The sequence below is a fragment of the Heteronotia binoei genome, chromosome 3, assembly GCF_032191835.1.
Source record: "Heteronotia binoei isolate CCM8104 ecotype False Entrance Well chromosome 3, APGP_CSIRO_Hbin_v1, whole genome shotgun sequence".
Classification (NCBI taxonomy): domain Eukaryota; kingdom Metazoa; phylum Chordata; class Lepidosauria; order Squamata; family Gekkonidae; genus Heteronotia; species Heteronotia binoei.
In genome coordinates, this window is record NC_083225.1 from 104,131,749 (window position 1) to 104,152,692 (window position 20,944).

The window sequence follows — 20,944 nt, forward strand, 5'->3', positions numbered from 1 at the left end:
CTTTCGGCGGTCAGGAAGGAACTGGCGGGATCCCCGCACTGGCGCTGGTGGGCATGCGCATTGGGACGCCTGCGCATGCCCATTGGCGCCGAGCGCGAAAAAATCCCGGGCTTTTTCAGGTACCGATTCGGGGATCGGCGCAGGCGCACTATCCCATGAGTGTGAATGCACAGATGACCACTCGAAGATCTACAGTTACAGGTAAGCAACCTGTCTATCCCAGTCATTGTTCAGACCTTTAGGTGTCAATGTCTGTAGTAAGAATACCCATTTCATCTCACGTCTTAGCAGCCATTTGGTCATATCCACCTTACCCTGTAATCTATGAGGAAATTCCTCTATTACAAGAAATCTCAAGCTGTTGAGGTCATGCTGGAAATTTTTAAAATGTTCCATAAGGGGAGCATCTGTCACAAAAAAATTTATTCTCGATTTGTGTTCCAACACATATGTGCAGACTGCACGTGTGGTGTTCCCCAAGTAGATCTTAGAGCATGGACATAATAAAATTTAAATACATTGCTTGGTGGAGCAAGTAGTAGTGTCTTTCAGGGATATCTTAAAACTCGTTTCGGGGTGTATAAACTCCCTAAGTTCCAATGACAGGGGGCAGATTGAACAAGCCCCGCATTTAAAGTGCTCTCCGGTAGTCCTAACAGCAGCGGGTGGTCTTTGAAAATCAGACCTAATGAGAGTATCACCGAGATTTTAAGTTCTTCTGTAGCCTATTTTTGGAAACCTATTACACTCTGGCAGATCCTGGACTAAGAACCAAAACTTTTTAAAAACCCTCTGAATAGGGTAAGCCAAGGTGGAATATTGAAAAGCGCATGTCAAGCCTCTGTCTGTTTCAATATTTCTTGTAGGCTGATGTAAAAAGCTATCAAACATCTGACTATAAGGCAGACTCTTTTTTAAATGAGAGTGACAGGAGTCAAAATGCAGTGGAACATTTCTGTCTATTGGTTTTTTTATAAGGCTTGACCACCAGGATATTTTCCGTGGTCTTAACCACCACTCTCTAGAAAAGCCATGGCATGAGTGTCTGCTTTGTGTCTGAATTTGATTGATGGGTGGATGCTATTCATCCATTCCACCATTGGTAGTACAAGAGTAGCATCAGATACAACAGCCATAATATCATCAGTGTATCTCTGATACCAGACAATAGAAGACCAATATGGATTGGCATCACTGTTACAAAAAAACTTTCTTTCAAGGTCAGCCATAAATAGGCATGCTACATCCGGAGAAAAGGCTACATCCGGAGACACCCTTTACTTGAATGTAAAAACGATCTTCAAACCTAAAAAAATTGTGCTCCATAACAATGTCTAATAATTCCATTAGGAAGTGGGTAGGTGGTGATTTGTTACTGCGAGAATCAAGAACATCTGCCAGAACAACCCTGGCCTCATCGTGAGGAATGTTTGTATATAATGCATTGATATCAAGGGAAACAAGAATAGTTTTTGCTGTCACTTTTAAGCCCTCAGTCTTATCAATAAAATCAGCAGTGTCTTTCAAGTATGTGGGTATTTTAGTAAGAAAAGGCTTTAGAAAAAAATCCAAATATTGACTTAAAGGTTCCAACAAAGAAGCTGAGGCTGTTACTATCGGACGTCCAGGGGGAGGGAAGATATTTTTATGGATTTTGGGTAAGAGATAAAACACCAGAGTTCTGGGATATTGATTAATTAAATACTCACAGATTTTATCATTGATGTATCCCATATTATTTGTTCCTGTAACAACAATTTTTATTATCTCTGCACCTTTTCTGTGGGATTATATTCTGTGGGCTCATAAAAGGTGCAGTCAGAAAGCTGGCTGTTTACTTCCACCAAATAGTCCTCCGTATTTAAAATGACGATACCCCCGCCTTTATCTGCTGGTTTGATCGTGATAGCCTCATTCTCAGATAGTGATTTAAGTGTCAGTCGGTCAGCTTTGAAAAGTTACACCATTTAGCATGTCTATTTTCATTTTCAAGGCATTCAGTCTCCCTTATTACAATGTTCTCAAAGACGTTAATGGAAGCATCATAATGGGCTGGAACAAAAGAGGATCGCATTTTAAAGGGGCATTCCCCTTTCTTAGACAGAGTATCGAGGGCATTATTAGCCTGAAAAAAATCCCTCAATTTCAGTTGTCTCACCAGTTTAAAAATATCTCGTCTAGTTTGAAAGGCATCATAGTGCGGGGTAGGGACAAAATTCAGTCCCAAGTTCAAAACCCAATTTTCCCTTGCTGATAATGAATAGGATGACAGATTTATAACTACATCCGTTTCTTGCATCGCTGTGGGCATTTCTGTAAAAAATAACTTCTTGGTCTCGGGTTTCTAATGCCGTATGGACGGCTTGATGTTCCCTCATCTCCAGAGGAGATCGATGATTCCTCGCCCTCCAATGTTTCCAAATCTGACCACCCGTCAGCCCATGTAACCCATTTTTTGGTTGTTTGAGGAGACCACCAGTTATAGACTTTCGCCTGTTCGTAATCATTGGTGTCTCTCCGATATTTTTTCACTTTCAGTTCTTTAAGCTTAGACTCGAACTGTTTAACTTTAGCTGACAATTCCTGTATATTCAAATCATAAGTATTTTAAGAAGTCTTCTCCTTTAAGGAGGATATATTATTGTCATCTGGAGAGCAGTTGTAATTCTGCCATCTGGAGAACAATTGTAATCCTGAATGATCTCCAGCTGCCATCTGGAGATTAGCAACAGTGATTCCACGGTGGAAAATGGCATTGTACCTGTTTGAGGTCCCACCCTTCCTTAAACCCCACCCTCTCCAGGCTCCACCCCTTAAATCTCCAGAAATTTCCTAACTGTGAGTTGGAAACCTATCTCCATTTCTTTATCTGCTCCTCTAACTTCAGGTTTCTATCACCTCCCTCCTGCCAGCGGCCTCTATATAGGCAAAGGACAGTTTTTCTTCACAGTGGGGTGGGGGACCAAGGCAGCTTACATCATTCTCTTCTCCCCACTTTGATCTGCACAACAACCCTGTGAGGTAGATTAGGCCAGAAGTGTGTGACTGGTCCAAAATCACCCAGTCAGCACTGGACCTGCTGGGCTTGCAATCTGCACCCCACCCCGCCAGCCGCTTGGAGTGTGAATCTGTACTTCACATCAGTCCTGTTACGCTGGCTTTGCCAGAATGGCACTGGGTTCTGCTGAGCGGATGTACTAAAAGGAATGTCAGGATTGCCCATTGGAAACAATGGAGAGGCCTGAAAGCCCATTGGAGATAATGGGAGCCAGGAATGCCAACTGACTTGCATGGGCTCAATTTAAATATGTTGCAGCACAAAATAGTTGTAATAAAAATATAAAGTCAACTGTAAATTAATTTTCTGGGTCCAGACAAACTGGTCCCAGAGTGGAAGGGTGACTCCAGAAATAGAATTAGTACTCTGGGACTGGAATGACAGCCTTCCCAACAAGTGGAACGACAGCCCATTGGAGTAACAGAAATGTTCTGGGAGTGAAATGATAGCCTCTAGGAGTAGCAGAAGTGCTGGGTTTGCACTGGCAGAGTGGCACTGGGCAAATTGCACTGGTTCTGCTGGGTTTGCAAAAATGCCGCCCCCCTAGAAAGAGGCTCTGAGAGAGTGCCCCCCATTGTTGCTGTCTTCCCATCCACCCATCCCAGTGAAGGCATTCACTTCCCCCCACCCTTGGTGTCTTCCCACCCCCCATCCTAATACCACCCACTCAAACCACTTCTTCCTCTTAACTACTCTGCACCCTTGGCATGCCACTACCCCCCTCCACCCATGACATTCACTCACCCACACCCTTGCTGTCTTCCCATCCACTCCCAACTCTTGGTATTCACTAACCCCCCACCCTTGCCATCTTCCCACCCACCCAATTGAAGGCATTCACTCCCCCCCCCCACCTCAAGGGGTACTGATCTCTCCCAACTAGAGAGCAATTGTAATTCTGAGTAATCTCCAACCATAACCTGGAGACTGGCAACAGTGATTCCCCAGGGAGAATTGACATCGTACCTGTCTGAAATGTCACCCTTTCTCAGACCCCACACCTTCAATATTCAGGAATTTCTTAAGGAGTTGGCAACCCTATCTCTTTCCTTTTATCTGCCCCTCTGACTTCAGCTTTCCACCACCTTTCCCCTCCCTACAGCCTCTACATAAGCTATCTTTTTCCACAGTGAGGGGTGGGTGGGTGAGGAACCATGGCAGCTTACATCACAACCCCATGAGGCAGGTTAGGCTGGAAGTCTGTGACTGGTTCAAAATCAAAGTCAACTCCCACAGCAAGAACCTGGGTCTGTCAGGCCTCACTCTGAAGAGGATTTCTTTCTGTGCTCTGTGAATCAGTGCAACAGGCGGCTCAGCCAGTGGGAGAGCAGGGAGAACCAATAACTGCCAGAACTAAGGTTGGTTGCATTTTACTGAGAGAATCAGCTTTGCTGGCTAGCAATAGCCACTCAGATGGGAGAGAGGAGCAGGCTGAACCATTGGCATGCAAGTACTCTTGATTGAAAGTTTGACGGGCCAAAGATTGATGCAGTGTAGTCCCACCCAGTCCCAACCAATGAGGGAACTGGGATTTCCCAACATGAAACCAGTTTTATATCGATAGATTAGATGGCCTTCACTACACCATGGCTATGCCTGGCAGATGGTCACTGCAATGGCCTCTCCTGCATTACTGCATCGGTAGCAACACCTTCTCGCTGGTCCCCCCCGTTTTTCACAGAGTTTGCTACGTCATGGTGCGACCGAATTGTCCGGCGGTATAACCGGATGGGCAGGCTGGGCCCACCAACCTTGCCAGCCTAAGAGAAGGAAAACTCTAACATCAAACCCGGGCAGATAGAGATCGTTAATGTAACACCTACCACCTGGAGGACTCGCTGCCGGCGTCCCGGCTTACTGGGCCATGGCAGATGACCCCCAGGTGAAAGGGTGGAGCCAGTACCGCGCACACTGGGCTTCACCTAAAAAATTCCTCTGCGCAGGCCTGAAGGGCATATCCACATACACAACCCACAATGCATCAAGTCCTGCAGCGATGGGCAAGGGGCGAAACGGCAGGTGGAAGGTGCCACTGGAAGCCGCAGTCCCGATCTTGCATGTAGGCGGTTCAGGGTATTGGTCGCCTGATGCTAACCCGGAGACGAAAGCATTTTTCGGCAGCACCCTGAACGACCAAGCAGCCTTATCTAGGGACAGCACTGCTTGCTCCACACGGAGAGGGGCCTAGAAAAGGTGGCCTAAACAAAGCTCGTCTCCTCCACCCCAGTTGGCTAGCCGCGGTCAACGGGCATCCTTACTTGCGGTCAAAAAATAACAACAAAGAAAAGGCATGCACCTGCCTCACAAAGTGTGCAAAGACTAAAGCTTGCGTGTTGGAACATCAGAACCATGCTTGACACAGTAGACAGTGGTCGCCCTGAACGACGCTCTGCTCTAGTTGCCCACGAACTTCTCAGGTTGAATATCGACATAGCAGCTCTCAGTGAGGTCCGTTTCCCTGAGGAAGGTAGTCTTCAAGAACACGGTGCTGGCTATACCCTCTACTGGTCAGGTAAGTCAAAGGCTGAGAGCCGCCTTTCTGGCGTTGGCTTCATGGTCAGGAACTCCATTGCCTCCAAACTCGAAAACCTGCCAACAGGTCACTCAGATCGCATCATGTCCATGCGCCTCCCACTTCAAAACAAGCAGCATGCAACACTCTTCAGTGTGTATGCCCCAACCCTTCAAGCAGATCCTGCAGAAAAGAACAAGTTCTATGCTGATCTACACAACCTCGTACGGAAGACCCCTACAGAGGACAAGGTGATCATCCTTGGCGACTTCAATGCCAGAGTAGGTAAAGACTCGGAAGCCTGGAAAGGAGTACTTGGCAAACACGGCATTGGCAACTGCAATGACAACGGGCGCCTCCTGCTAGAATTCTGCATGGAGCACCAGCTCACCATCACCAACACTATCTTCCAGCAGAAGAACAGTCTGAAGACAACCTGGATGCACCCACGGTCCAAGCACTGGCACCTTATCGACTACATTCTGGTGCGCCAGAGAGACCTTCGAGATGTCTTACACACCCGAGTAATGCCCAGTGCAGAATGTCATACGGATCATCGTCTTGTACGCTGCAATCTCCGTCTTCACTTTAAACCCACACCCAGGAGAGGAGGTATCCCTCGGAGGAAGTTTCAAGTTGGCAGTCTCCAGTCAGCCGAAGTTAAAGCTGCCTTCCAGGCAAAACTCCAGTCAAGAATTGAGGACCCCAGTTGACCCACAGACCCTTCTCCAGAAGCACTCTGGGAACACCTAAAAACTACCGTCCTGCAGATCTCTGAAGAAGTCCTCGGGTTCTCCACAAGGAAGAACAAGGACTGGTTTGATGAGAACAATCAAGAAATCCAAGATTTACTGGCAAAAAAGAGATCTGCCTACCAAGCACATCTTGCTCAGCCCTCCTGTCCTGGGAAAAAAGCAACCTTTCGCGCTGTATGTGGCAACCTCCAGTGCAAGCTTCGAGACATTCAGAACGAGTGGTGGACCAAGCTTGCTGAGAGAACCCAGCTGTGTGCAGACACTGGTGATTTAAGAGGGTTCTACGAAGCCCTGAAGGCAGTATATGGTCCATCATATCAGACTCAGAGTCCCTTGTGTAGTGCAGACGGCCAAGTGCTCCTCACAGACAAGGCATCCATATTGAACCGGTGGTCAGAGTATTTTCAGGTTCTCTTCAGTGCCAATCGCGTAGTTCAAGATTCAGCAATTCACCTCACCCCACTTCAACCAGTGAAAACAGAGTTGGATGAGATCCCCACTCTAGAAGAGACTGTTAAAGCCATCAAGCAACTGAAAAGTGGCAAGGCAGCAGGAGTTGATGGAATTCCACCAGAGATCTGGAAGCATGGGGGCACAGTACTACATAGCTCACTTCACAAAGTACTTGTCACCTGCTGGGAACAAGGCAAATTACCACAGGACTTTCGCGATGCAATCATCATCACCCTATACAAGAACAAAGGGGAAAAGTCAGACTGCTCCAACTACCGGGGGATAACCCTGCTCTCCATCGCAGGCAAAATCCTTGCCAGAATACTCCTGAACAGACTGGTGCCCGCCATTGCAGAAGAACTCCTCCCAGAGAGCCAGTGCGGCTTCAGAGCTAACAGGAGCACCACCGACATGGTATTTGTTCTCAGGCAGCTCCAAGAGAAATGCAGGGAACAAAACAAGGCTCTGTATGTGACTTTTGTCGACCTTACCAAAGCTTTCGATACCGTTAGCAGGAAAGGCCTATGGCAAATCTTGGAACGTTTAGGATGTCCCCCAAGGTTCCTCAGCATGATCATCCAGCTACACGAAGACCAACGAGGCCAAGTCAGACACTGCAACGACCTCTCGGAGACCTTCCCAATAGGCACAGGTGTAAAGCAAGGCTGCGTTCTCGCGCCAACTCTCTTTACGATCTTCTTTAGCATGATGCTTCAAAGAGCCGCAGTAGATCTAGATGATGACGATGGTGTCTACATCCGCTATCGCACCAATGGCAGCCTGTTCAACCTGAGGCGACTAAAGGCCCACTCCAAGACAATGGAAAAACTCATCCGAGAGTTACTGTTTGCTGATGATGCTGCACTCGTCTCCCACTCAGTATCAGCTCTGCAGCATATGACGTCCTGCTTTGCAGAGGCTGCCAAGCTATTCGGCCTAGAAGTTAGTCTGAAGAAGACAGAAGTTCTCCACCAGCCTGCACCCCAGGAAGATTATCACCCTCCCTGCATCACTGTGGGTGAATCAGTTCTGAAGACAGTCCAGCAGTTCAGCTACCTGGGGTGCATCATCTCCTCAGATGCTAAGATCGACAAGGAGATTGACAACAGGCTGGCAAAGGCAAACCGTGCCTTTGGCCGACTGCACAAAAGAGTGTGGAGCAACAAGCATCTGAAAAAAGGCACAAAGATCAATGTTTACAAAGCGGTTGTAATGACAACCCTCATCTACGGCTCCGAATCGTGGGTTTTATACCGTCATCACCTGCGACTCCTTGAGCGCTTTCATCAGCGCTGCCTTCGCACCATCCTCAACATCCACTGGAGTGACTTTGTGACCAACACTGAAGTTCTCAAGCGGGTGGAGGTTACCAGCATCGAGGCACTGCTGTTGAAGACGCAGCTGCGCTGGGCAGGGCATATTTCTAGGATGGAAAACCACCGCCTTCCCAAGATTGCCCTGTATGGCGAACTCTCCACCGGCCATCGAAATAGAGGGGCACCAAAGAAGAGGTACAAGGACTCCTTGAAGAAATCCCTTGGCACCTGTCGCATCAACCATCACCAGTGGTCTGACCTAGCCTCAGATCGCAAAGCATGGAGGCACACCATCCACCAGGCTGTCTCTTCTTTTGAGAACGCACGCATAGCTGGTCTTGAGGACAAAAGGAGATTGAGGAAGAATCGCACTGCTACACCACCAACCCTAAATCAGACTTTTCCCTGCAGCCACTGTGGCCGGACCTGCCTGTCCCGCATTGGTCTTGTCAGCCACCAGCGAGCCTGCAGCAGACGTGGACTATTGCACCCTTCTTAAATCTTCATTCGCGAAGCCAAGCCGAGAGAGATGGCCTTCATATGAATTTTAGTTAATAATTTTAATTGAGAGAAACACTGTTCAAATTCATGCGTAGCTGCCTTTTAAATGGGTTTATTTCTGACTAATGGTTGCTTTACCTATTGAACAGTTGAATAAATAGTACTTATCTAATTTTAAAATCCCAGCAACCCTGCCACAATCCTAAACTTCACTACTTACAGTATAGAAAAGGCAATCACAAAGGAGCAATAGCATACAAAACCAAAAACACAGATGGTGAACACTACCACAAGATGTATCTATAGCAGATTTCTAATCAGCTTTGTAAGACTGATATAAAATGTACATATGCAAATATAACGGTACTGTAGACAGATGTTATAACAGGACTCTAGTAATTCCTCTATCTAAAAGAACCCTTTCCCTCAGGCTGCTTTTGTAATGGTGACAGGAGTACTTTTACAAATAAAATAATGGTGACAGGAGTACTTGTAAATAAAATAACAACCAATTTTATTTAATATGATCCGGTTACAAGTAGAAAACATCTCACAACACAAATGCCTCAACATGGATGAGTAGGTTTGCCAAGAGCCTTATGGTAGGCACACTCCTGGCAATTTTGGCTGCTGCAGTTGTGGCCTACTGATCAACTGGTTTAGAAACAAAATGCCACATTCTGTTTCCTACTTGGAAGTTAGAAGTCAGTTTGGGTTGGTACTGATGCTTTCTCTGAATGTAACAAAGACTTGCATTGTCCTGCATATCAAGTCTTCGCAAATTCTGTTCTCTTACTAGGGTTGCCAAGTCCAACTCAACAAATATCTGGGGACTTTGGGGGTGTAGCCAGGAGACTTCTGTGATGTCATTTTCTGTGATGTCACTTCCAGGTCAAAGATCAAGTGATGTCACTTCCACTCATTCGATGATGTCACTTCCAGCACACTCCACTAAAACCCCACTTCTTCCTTTGACATCACTTTCTGGGCACTCTCCCAAACCTGCTTTTTCCTCTGAAGAAACTTCTTCCCACCCCGAAACTTCAAACATACTGTCGTATATAACTTTGCACGACCACCTTTTCCCCATTTTACATTACCTCTAGGCCAGGGGTGGTCAAAATTGCTTAATGCTAAGAATCACATAGAATAAACATCAGATGTTTGAGAGCCACAACACATGAACATCAGCTGTTTGAAATAGGCAAATAGATGGGGGCAGGGCTTGAATTTGGTAGGAGCTTACAGGAGCACAGCACCTGAACCTCCAGCCAAGGTCTGTATGCAGTGGGCAGTTCTCTCCCCACTGCGCACAGATTCCAGGGCACACACAAATGAGATATGCTACTGAGCTCCCACACCTTTTTTTCTACAAAATAACCCCTGGATGGGGGAGGAGGGAGAGGTGGAAAGAAAGCAACTTTAACTTTAAATGCATTCTCCAAGCTGCCAGCTGGCTTGGAAAAATGATTTAGGGAGAGAAATGCCTTCTCCAAGCTGGCCAATGGGGCAGCAGTGGGGGCTTCGGGAGCCACACAGTATGTGTGAAAGAGCTACATGTGGCTCCTGAGCCTCAGTTTGGCCACCCTTGCTCTAGACTTTTAGGCCTCCTGCCTGTGCAAAAATAACAAAAATTTTGCATAAAGCATCAAGGATGTTGTAGAACCTTACTGATGGGGAGAGTTATAAACGAAATAGCAAAACATATATTTCCTTGTACCAAAATAAATAACCTAACCAAAGCACTCTGGATTGGTTTGTTTTTAAAGAAGTTCAAATTTCAGCAGAAAACAAAGCAGGCCAAAAGAAGAGAGTTTGACTAAAGCAGCGATTGGGAACTCCAGCAGATACATTTCACTCAGCACACATACCAAGCATAATTCATAGCTTCAAAACAGACCAAAAAAAACCTCACCACCACAAAAATGCAGTGTTAATTTGAAAATTATACTGCCATCAGATTGTGCTTTAACAATAAGAAATAATACCAACAGAATACTTTCTGCATATACTCCACAACTAATTTAAGAAGATATATACAACACACAGGTAGAGGCTATCCAACATATAACATTAGTATTGTTATCAGCTTCATTTATAGCCCACCTTCCTCACTGAGACTCAGGACAGAATACAAAAAATGAAAAGCAATTCAATCAGACAGCAAGAGCCTTTAATAAACAATGTATTAGGACTACAATTACTGAAGTGGAGAACAATGCAAATGAATTACTTGGTAAAATATTCAAAAACAGTATAGTGCAGGGGTGGCTAAACTGTGGCTCAGGAGCAACATGTAGCTCTTTCACACATATTGTGTGGCTGTCAAAGCCCACACCACCCTGTCAGCTGACTTGGAGAAGGCATTTCTCTCTTTAAATCAAGCCTAGTCAACCAGTGGCTTGAAGAATGCATTTAAAGTTGCTTTCTTTCCACCTCTCCCTCCCCTCAGCTATTTGCCTGCCTGCCTTCTTGCTCTCAAACATCTGACATTCATGTCTTGTGGCTCTCAAACATCTGACATCTATTCTATGTGGCTCTTACATTACACAAGTTTGGCCACCCCTTGTCTAGAGCATGACATAAAAGTTCTGCCAAAAATGAAGCCCTTTACACTGACTTTAGTAGGAAAGAGACGCATGCAATGTTGATTCTGTTAACTTCTTCGTGAATTTCCTGCATTGTGCAGGGGGTTGGACTAGGTGACCCTGGAGGCCCTTCCAGCTCTAAGGTTCAATGATTCTATGCACTGAACTGCACACTTCACACTATGCAAAATGCACAACATAAAGTTGTATGAACCTAGGGATGCCAGCCTCCAGGTGGGACCTGGGGAATCCCCTGGAATTACAGCTCATTTTTAGACTACACACTGGAGAAAACTGCTGCTTCGGAGGGAGAACCATATGACATTATACCCTCTCCAGGTTATGTCCCCAAATCTCCACAAGTTTCTCATCTGGATATGGCAACCCAACTCCCCCATTCCCTGCTAGTGGCTATTAGTTCCTATATTTCTCTTCTGTGGAAGGTAGCCTTTTGATACTTTTATTCTCCTAGCAGAAACTGCCTGCATCTTAACTATGATATATAACTAAAAGTACTACTGAATTTGTTTACTTTGCAAATTAAGTCTGTCAACTTAAAACTTGAGGGTATAACTGTGTTTCACACATCTCCTTCCCTGAGTCATAGGCAGGAGTGACCAACAGTAGCTCTTGGTTTTTTAGCTCCTTGATTTTCTGCTTCTTTCTATTCTCCACCCTTCCACTGTCCCCCTGGAAAATCCTCTTCTGTGCCCTTTATTTTATTTTTAAATTCAAAACTGGCCCTGAAATCCTGTTGCTGGAGCCCTGTTTTGTCCAGGTCCAAACAAACCTCTCCCCCACGCCCACCTTTACACTCAGAAAAAAAATTACAACGTACAGTGCAGTTGGGAGAGAAGAAGAAAAGTTTGTTTGGGAGACCATGTGGAAGGAAGCCGAGGAAGGAGGAGGAAACGCTGAGTCTGGGAGGAGCAAGTGCCGAAGTGAAACTGAGTTGGGAAGGGAGGAGCCGAGGTGGTGGGGGGGGGGAGGAAGCTGGGGAACCTGTTTAAAGGAGCAGGGGAAATTTATTGCTCCAAATGCCGCACTAGGTAGGCAAGTCCCAACTCTTCCCGATTGTATTTAGCCACGCACGAGTGAGCACATAGCTCAAAATAAAAGCTCCCAAGCCTCCCAGCCTCAGTGAAGCAACGAGCCTGATAGTATCCTCCACCCCCAAGCTCCGGCAGCAAAGTGAAGCCTGCCTGGAGAGCCTGCATTCTCCTCCCTCCCCCCCTCCTGCTTCCAGTTTTTTTCAGAACGGGAGATGAGACTGCTAATCAGGGAGTCCCCCGGCCAGGGCGGGGGGGTTGGGAAGCCTATCTCTTACTCTAAGGTTCCGAAATTGCTTTTCTGAAAAATAGAATAGTTCTTAAAGATGCTTAGAAAAGTTTATGAAACATGTTTTCCTAATAAAAACTACTGGTGTGCGCTGCTTGGGGTCTAGCTGTAAGGATTTGTTATATTCCCTGACCTAGATAGCCAAGGCTAACCTGATCTTGTCAGATTTCAAAAGCTAAGCAGCATTGGCCCTGTGACAACTATTTGAATGAGTGACCTCCAAGGAATACCACGGCTGCAACACAGAGGCAGGCAATGGCAAACCACCTCTGAAACATCTATTGTCTTAAAAAACAAGTCCAGCTTGCCACATAATGGTGCATAATGCTAAAGAGCTAGAACTTCTTGCTGCTAGACAATCTTGCTGCCATATGAAAATATTATTACTGCTGTGAGAGAATCATCTTATTGAGAAGTTGGAAGTAGGGGTGTGCACAAAAAAATTGCTTTTTTTTGGTTCAGTTTACCAAACCCAGAAAATATCAATGTAGACCAGCTTCGGGGGAGCTCTCTCAGCTCCACCTACCTCACAGGGTGCCTGTTATTTGGGGGGGGGGGGCGGTAAAAGAAGTTGTAAGCCACTCTGATATTCAGAGTGTAGGAGAGGATATAAATCCAATATCTTCTTCTTCTTCCCAACTCCCAATACTTAAGGACGTTCGTGCATTTAACAGCCCCTGAATGTCATTGTCTTTAGAGGTGCTTACCTTGTGAAATAGCACCACTGTGTGGAAAGTCTTTATATTAAGAATGCATGGCATGATATGGAGGAGCTTGCCATGATGAAGGTGATTTACATGGCAAGATAATTGCACATGTTTCACTCCCATAAAGACAGCTCCATATAGCAGTGTTTGCAGCACAGCCTCACTGCCATGTAATGTATTAATCTGCCCCTACTGCCATGATTAAATTCACTGGACTAATGGTCACAATACCAAATTACTTCTGAAATATGTTCATTCACTATACTAATATAGCGGGGTGGCCAATGGTAGCTCTCCAGATGTTTTTTGCCTACAACTCCCGTCAGCCCCAGCCAGCATGGCCAATGGCTGGGGCTGATGGGAGTTGTAGGCAAAAAACATCTGGAGAGCTACCGTTGGCCACCCCTGTAATATAGTACATACTGATCTGCTTGAAATTGCATTTATTAAAATATTCTTCTCTGTATTTCTAGATGCAGAGACTAGTTGTGTCTGTGAGATAGTTCATGTGAAATCAGAGTCTGAAGGCAGGCCGGAGAGGTCATTCCACCTTTGTTGCAGGTAAGAGAGTGCCGCTTTTAAATAATTGTCTCTTAATGGTTAGTATGGATAAAGAGGACATGGATCTGGGATCACATCATACATCTGCCATGAAGTCACTGCTCCAAGTGTGATAAATCAGAATAGTGACATAGTTTTGTTTTGAAGAGGGATGCAGTGAATACTGTAATGCAGGGGTGTCAAACTCATTTGTTATGAGGGCCAGGTCTGACATAAATGAGACCTTGTCGGGCAAGGCCATGTGTGCCATAAAATGTAATGCCGGGTAATGGATTTATAAACTTTAAAAATGACACAGACGAATACAATTAAAGATTTTTTTAAAAACTTAAAACATGCCTAAAATATTAGCACTCTTGCAATATTTTGTTTATTTAACAGTTTCTGATAGCTTACATCTCTTGCTCTGAATTATTGCATCCAAATCTGGAGACAATGTCTATGGTGTAGCAATCTTGAGTAGGCTGTTCAAGTGTTGTTCAGGTGTGTATCTGTTAAGTTGCAAACCTACTTTTGATTTATTGATTTTCATTACAGAAATCTCATGGTCAGTGCTTTGAGCCTAAGACCCAGGTAGAAAACATGAAATGGCTGGGCATTGCAAGCTCTTATACATAAATTGCTTTGTGTGCTGGTCAACCAATGGAGAAAATAGAGGCTTTGCTCTGTAGCTCCTGTGTGATTGAGCAAGCCTGGCAAAGCAAGCTGTGATGCAGAAAGAAACAAGAGAGAGAGAAGGAAGCAGATGACAGTGAGTTGCTCACGGGACTGATAGGACTCCTCTGGGGGCCTGATCCGGCCCTCAGGCCATAAGTTTGACACCCTTTCTAAACTGTACTTTGGATTAAAGATAATAAAATATGAACGCAATCTCTGTTGTTAGCTTGGTGTCTGATTCATTTTTTCCCCTTTTCAGTTCACCAGAACATAGGAAAGATTTTCTGAAGACTGTACATTCAGTTCTACGTGACAAACACAGAAGGCAACTCCTTAAAACTGAAAGCTTGCCCGCATCCCAGCAGTATGTTCCTTTTGGAGGAAAAAGATTGAGTGCTCTAAAAGGTGCAAGGCCAGCTATGAACAGGGCAGGTACTGTAGGGTTACACATTTTCATGATCCTGGTGAACCACCACTATCATAAGACACACCTGAATTTCTACTTCATACAAATTCAAGGCTACTGTTTCATGTTTCCCTTCACTCTTCTAACACACATTGGTAGGATTCCTTATAACTGGAACAAAAATCCTTCAAGCTTAAGATATCCAGGTGGGACTCTCTTTAATGCCCATAAGATGCTTTACCAAGAGGCAAATATTTAAACAACAAGGCCCATTCAGATTAGAAATGCATATATAATAAGAGATTGGAGTCAAGAGAAGAATTCTAAGATTGCTGACATGTCAGCTTCAGTAGATTCAGTAATTTCCTTTTCATAAATTGTCTGTTTAAAACAAATAAAGCTGCTCCAGCAACCTGCATTAACTGCATTAATTGATTTTCCCCATGAAGTGTGAGGGAGATAATGTATATAGCATCAGGGAGATGGTTACAGTTTCAGTTGACCTTCAGGAAAGAAAATTCGAAATCATAGGAATTCAAAACCCAAGGCAATAAAAATTATTTGAAAAGAACACACTGCTTTACTGGATTTCTATATTACCTCTTTGTAGAAAATTAACCTTGTCTCCTGGATGTTGTGTCCTATTGTTAACAGACCAATAGCATTCACAGTGTGACTTCTTCTGCAAAACTCTGTACCTCAGAGCTGCAGTTAATGAGGAGCTCCAAGGACAAAATGGGCCTCTGGATTGCAGAGTCTCAATCATTTCCTGGTGGCTTCTCATTTTCTAAATATCAGTATCTTCGCCTTAAGAGATTTTGAAGTGAATAAAGTCTCCTCTTCAGTCTCCTCTTTCTAAATCCTGAATTGTTAGTGATGTAGCTTCAGCTATGGGGTGTTTGAGATAGGACCTTCAGAATTATTAATTCCTTTTCAATCAACCAGACCAGAACTGTGTTTACATTGTACATCCTCTTATGCCTTTTCAGTCAGCCCTCTGGAATCCTTTCCCTTGCTGAAGCTTGGAGTAGATTTTAGATTCACATACCTCATCCTGTATTCTTCTTCCCCACATCCCCCATCATTTGCAGGCCATAACAAATGAACCATGAGCCACCTTTAAAATATATGTAGTATCCAACCCTGTGATCCAGAACCTACAGGATCAGAGATAGCATGTGTTGGAATAAGCTCAGCACTCCAAATTCTGATACTTTATGTTGTGAGGACTTACAGAAGAATTTAGGGGCTCAAGAGCTATTCCTGATCTCACCAGGTATAGCCATTCCTTGGGGTATCATTTTACCATAGTCCACAGTCTCCCAGTATCTCTTTAATTTAACTGGAAATAGTGGAAAGTTGCTGCTTTCCACCTCAGAAAGAATGGTCTTTAGCCTGTACTGAATGCTCTGTAATATAACCTGCATTATAAACATGGTACATCTTAGGTCAATGCATGTTTTGTAGCAGGCATATTTAACATTGCTAATTGCTTATCATATATAGAAGATTTAGGTTTGACAAGGTGATAAGTGAGCTCCCCACCCCACCTCTAGTTGCTTCAGAAATAAGGGTTTTCCATGCTTCAGATAATTCTTTTTCAAAATAAGATCAAGTAATTCTGAGCTTTTCCTGAAAAATCTTGGAAACCCCAAGCAGATTGCCCATAGCCTCTTTGCATGTAACCCCCCCCCCCCCCCAAATAAATGTACCTTTATGGAGGAGTGGAGAAACCAACATAAACTTTTTTCTAATGACAAACTAGAATTATGTTTATAATGTATAGATTGATGTTGAGAAGTAAATTAGGTGGACAACAAGGAAATACAAGTCCTTTTGTAATTTACCTAGACTTGCAGAAATACCAATTGGCAGGCAACTTTTATTACCTTTTATGGCTGTCGAGATCAAATGGCCTTCTAAATTGTCACACTGTTCCACCATGTGATCCCAGCTCTGTATCAGTTTGCCCTCTTAATCAACAAACTGCATGTATTTCAGCCCACTGTACCTGATCCCCTCGTCTGAAGAAGTGTGCTTTTAGCACACGACAGCTTACATTCTGAATAAAACTTCGTTGGTCTTAAAGGTGCAACTTGACTCCTGCTTTGTTCAACTGCTTCAGACCAACATGGCTGCCCATTGGATCTATCAACATAAAGTGCATTATATATCAGATAACAATAGCAGCTGTTAGAACTATTGTCTACTCAATCACAGTCTCCAGAAGAGATACTATAAACTCATTAATAATTGTATGCCTTTCTAAAAAAGAAAAGCCTTACACAACTTTCAAATAAAAGGTGACAGATGCTGGTTTTCAGAATTTCACGGGATGGTTACTACAACTGAAAACAGCCCACAGAATTATTGTACATTAACAGATGCTGTTCTGCAATAATCTGTTGTGTAATAATCTGGAATCATAATCTGCAGTTATGTCCCATTATCCTAGTTTGATAAATGGAGTAATGGATCCCCCCCCCCCAAACTGGCAAAAATTCTGTGTCGAAAGTGTTGGTGTAAAAATGGTCAACTCTTCCTGAAAAGAATAGTTTGTAAAAAAATCTGAATTTTTATTTTTGTGTGTGCTCAGTGTCTGCTCCAAGCAAGTCCCTTGGGAGAAGGCGGCGGCGGCTAGCTCGGAACAGATTTACCATTGATTCAGATGCCATCTTCGCTGACAGCCCTGAGAAAGAATCTCAGCAGGCATCCAACAGCAAAGACACAGACCGCTGGGTAGAAGAACAGTTTGACCTTGGTCAGTACGAGGAGCAAGAGGACATAAAAGAAACAGATATTCTCAGTGATGACGATGAATATTGTGAACCTCTGAGAGGTACAATGGTTGAAAAAGAACTTCAGGAGCAGTTGCAGGCAGCCTCCATCACAAGCAACCAGTTGTACCGAGGAGACAAAGGGCGCTATGCCATGGGTTCTCATGCTTCGAGAATGGCTCAGTTAAAGAAACAAGCTGCTCTGTCTGGAATTAATGGTGGTATGGAAGGCAGTGAAGAAATCATTTGGGTTCGTCGTGAAGATTTTGTGCCACCCAGAAAACTGAACACTGAGCTTTAGAGCTATGTTTTCCCTGTTAGATGGTAGGCATAGATTTGCCCTTAACTCTCCTCTTACACATTGTGGAGAATGCTCCTTTAGAATGCACACTTGCACATACAGTTATGGCAGCTAAATTGGTTCAAACCACACAACCTCTTTTTTTTCTCTTTAAGGTAACATATAGTAAAGGGGGGGGAGCAAACAAAATTTTGAAATTGAATGAGCTTGAGTCCTTCTCTGTACATTACCAAGGGCTTTATTTATTCTAAACTTATCAGGGGTAGTATATTGAAATGGGATGCATAGCTATTACTAGAAAACATATTGCTGTGGGTTTTTAAGAAAATATGTGCAGCAAGTTAGCATAAGTGATAGCACAAACAGCAAATGACTTTTATATGTGACATGTCAATCATGAGTTCATCTCTTTAAACAAGGAAGCTGCCTTTTTAGACTCCATAGCTGCAGGATTCTTAATCTTTTTTTTAATCTTAAGGTTCAGAGATTCTTACTCCAGCAAGAGTGATACGTGTACAGAAAGAGGCTTCTGTGCATGGACCGTCCTTCTTGATGGAGCCCCATAAGTAGAATTGTTGGAAACCCATTGCATCCAACTTCGAGAGGCACATATGGGGTGTTCCTGCAGTGTATGTGCATTGCTGAACAGATGTGTGATGCTGTCAGCTCCAGCTGTGATCCAGCCACTTGTTAGGGAGGGCCTTGAATCAGGCTCCCCTTTTCTTTTCCTTCAACCAATATTCAATACTGAAAGTGCTACACATCTGCTTGGCACAAAGCTTACTGGCACAAGGGAGGATTTCTGGATCTAGTGACATTATGTATATTTTAGGAATATGTGAGGAAAAACTTGGAATTTTATGTTGTGTTGGGGTTTTTTGTCCGTGACTAGTCTAACTTAATGTCAATATTGGAAGTTCTAGTTTTACATAAATTATAACAATGCCAAACTCTTTTATTTTAAAAAAGAGATCGAAATTGAACACTTGAAAAAGATATTTTTCTGTATTTTACCTGAAATACAAGGGCACAAAGGGATGGGAATTTTACAGTGTTAGTTTTGTTCCAGGTCTAGGATGTAAGGCTGCCCTTTTAGAATGGGTTGAGTATGTTTGTTTTATAGTCAAATTCTGAATTAGAAACACTTATGGATAACCTTTGCTTAAAAAAAAAATGAACAGTTGTATATGTTTGAAACTGGAATTGATTTAACAATATCAATGTATAGCGGAGAAACCAAGTAGGTTAAATAAATCTCTGTTGTAATTCTGTTGGAATTAACAGGGTTACATCTAGGATGAGTTTGATCCTCTGTGTTTGAAGTTAGAGCTCAGGAAAAATGGATTATTTTATGGCCAAAAAAACTGACCTCATGGTACTTTCTTCTCCTATGTGAAATTAGTATCCTTTTACTTTCTTACTAGATTTTCCCCCCACTGCAATATGCTATGAACAGTGTTCTAAACAAACAAACCTCTTTACGGTTTTAAACCTTTTATTTAAACATCTACAACAGGGTAAAATGTGACTAAACTCTGATGTTCTATAGGTTCCCAAATAATTTTGAAAAAGCACTTTTTTATTTGAAACTATTTATATAGTTTCCCCGTTTTAATTTTGACCTACACAAAAGGGGAGGGGTTTTTGGGGGGGAGGGGAATCACTTTTTGTATCTACTGATGTTTGACACATTAGTAGGTATGTTGAAAACCTAAAATTTTATAATAGCTTTAGGGATTATATTTTATACAATCAGCTGTGACTATATTTTGAGATGTGAGCAGAAAATGTTACTCAGCAACATCAGCTGTCTGATGGCCCAGCCAACGTTGGACTCCCTAACCGTCTGGTTCTCTGTGCACTACTCTAGTGTTTTGAAAGTTTTATTCTCTGAACTTTTGCTATATTTTCATTGTTTTCTTAAAAAGCTTTAGTGAGATTTCTACACCCTATGTATCTAATTATATTTAAACTCAAGTCAGTTGTGTACCAACTTATTAGACATAACAAAGTTTTAGCTGTCCCCAGTGGAATACAGTGAGCCTGTGAAATGCTGGACGTCCTGTGCTTGGAGGGTGCCATTGTTCTTGTACATAATGTCATGACCTGTCAATGTCAAAGGTTCTTATATATTTCTTTTATAAGCTAAAAGAAGGTCTATTTTTATGTTTTTAGGTATATGAATGGAACGTTGTAAATGCCTGTCAAATAAAATAAGACCAAAAACCATTGTGGTGTTGTGGTTTTGGTTCTCTTAATTTGTAGTATATGGGGCTGTATTTGCCTTGAAGTGGAGCAATAGGCTTAGCACTATTAAATTTAAGGACTTAAGACATTTAAATTTAAGTCAGTATTTCAGTAAGCTTATGTTTATTTGAAATTAATGGGACTTAAAATGACTGGATAGAGTTCATGTTTTCTGTATGGCTACCAACCAGCGCCTATTTTGCAGTTAGGCTTCCCAACCCCCCTGTCCTGCCGGGGGACCCCTGGATTAGTAGCCTAATCCCCCGCTCTCTAAAAATCTGATAGCGGGGGTGGGGGGTGTGTGGAACGGCATCGTGTCTCTTTCCCTGCCTGGCTTCTGGCTTCTGCCTTCCTCCAGGTCACAAAGACCCGCCCACCGCCAGCCTGCTATTCGCTCCAGTCCGGCCTCCGTTCGTGAGGTACATGCTGGGACTTGTAGTCCTTGTATCCTCTCACGTCTGCTGAGCATTATTCTCTATGTGGAGATTGATTCTCATAGGGTATAATGGGGAATTGATCTGGAGGTTTCGGGGGCTCTGGGGAGCTGGTTTTTTAGGTAGAGGCACCAAATTTTCAGTATAGTATCTAGTGACTCTCCCCAAAGTATCTCCCAAGTTTCAAAACGATTGGACCAGGGGGTCCCATTCTATGAGCCCCAAAAGAAGGTGCCCCTTATCCTTCATTATTTCCTATCGAAGGAAGACATTTAAAAAGGTGTGCGGTTCCTTTAAATGTGATGGCCAGAACTCCCTTGGAGTTCAGTTATG

At 43.6% G+C, this 20,944-nt stretch overlaps 1 protein-coding gene across 3 annotated transcripts in view; it reads left to right on the plus strand.

The window, feature by feature from the left end:
- Positions 1–20,159, plus strand: part of TIAM1 (TIAM Rac1 associated GEF 1) — a 338,703-nt gene extending 318,544 nt beyond the window's left edge. For all 3 annotated transcript variants that reach the window (XM_060234342.1, XM_060234345.1, XM_060234346.1), the window contains 3 exons: positions 13,702–13,789; positions 14,706–14,878; positions 17,449–20,159. In XM_060234342.1, the coding sequence (XP_060090325.1) occupies positions 13,702–13,789; positions 14,706–14,878; positions 17,449–17,930 (743 nt within the window). In that variant the 3' untranslated portion in view covers positions 17,931–20,159. The remainder of the gene's footprint in view (positions 1–13,701; positions 13,790–14,705; positions 14,879–17,448) is intronic.
- The last annotated feature ends 785 nt before the right edge of the window (positions 20,160–20,944 follow it).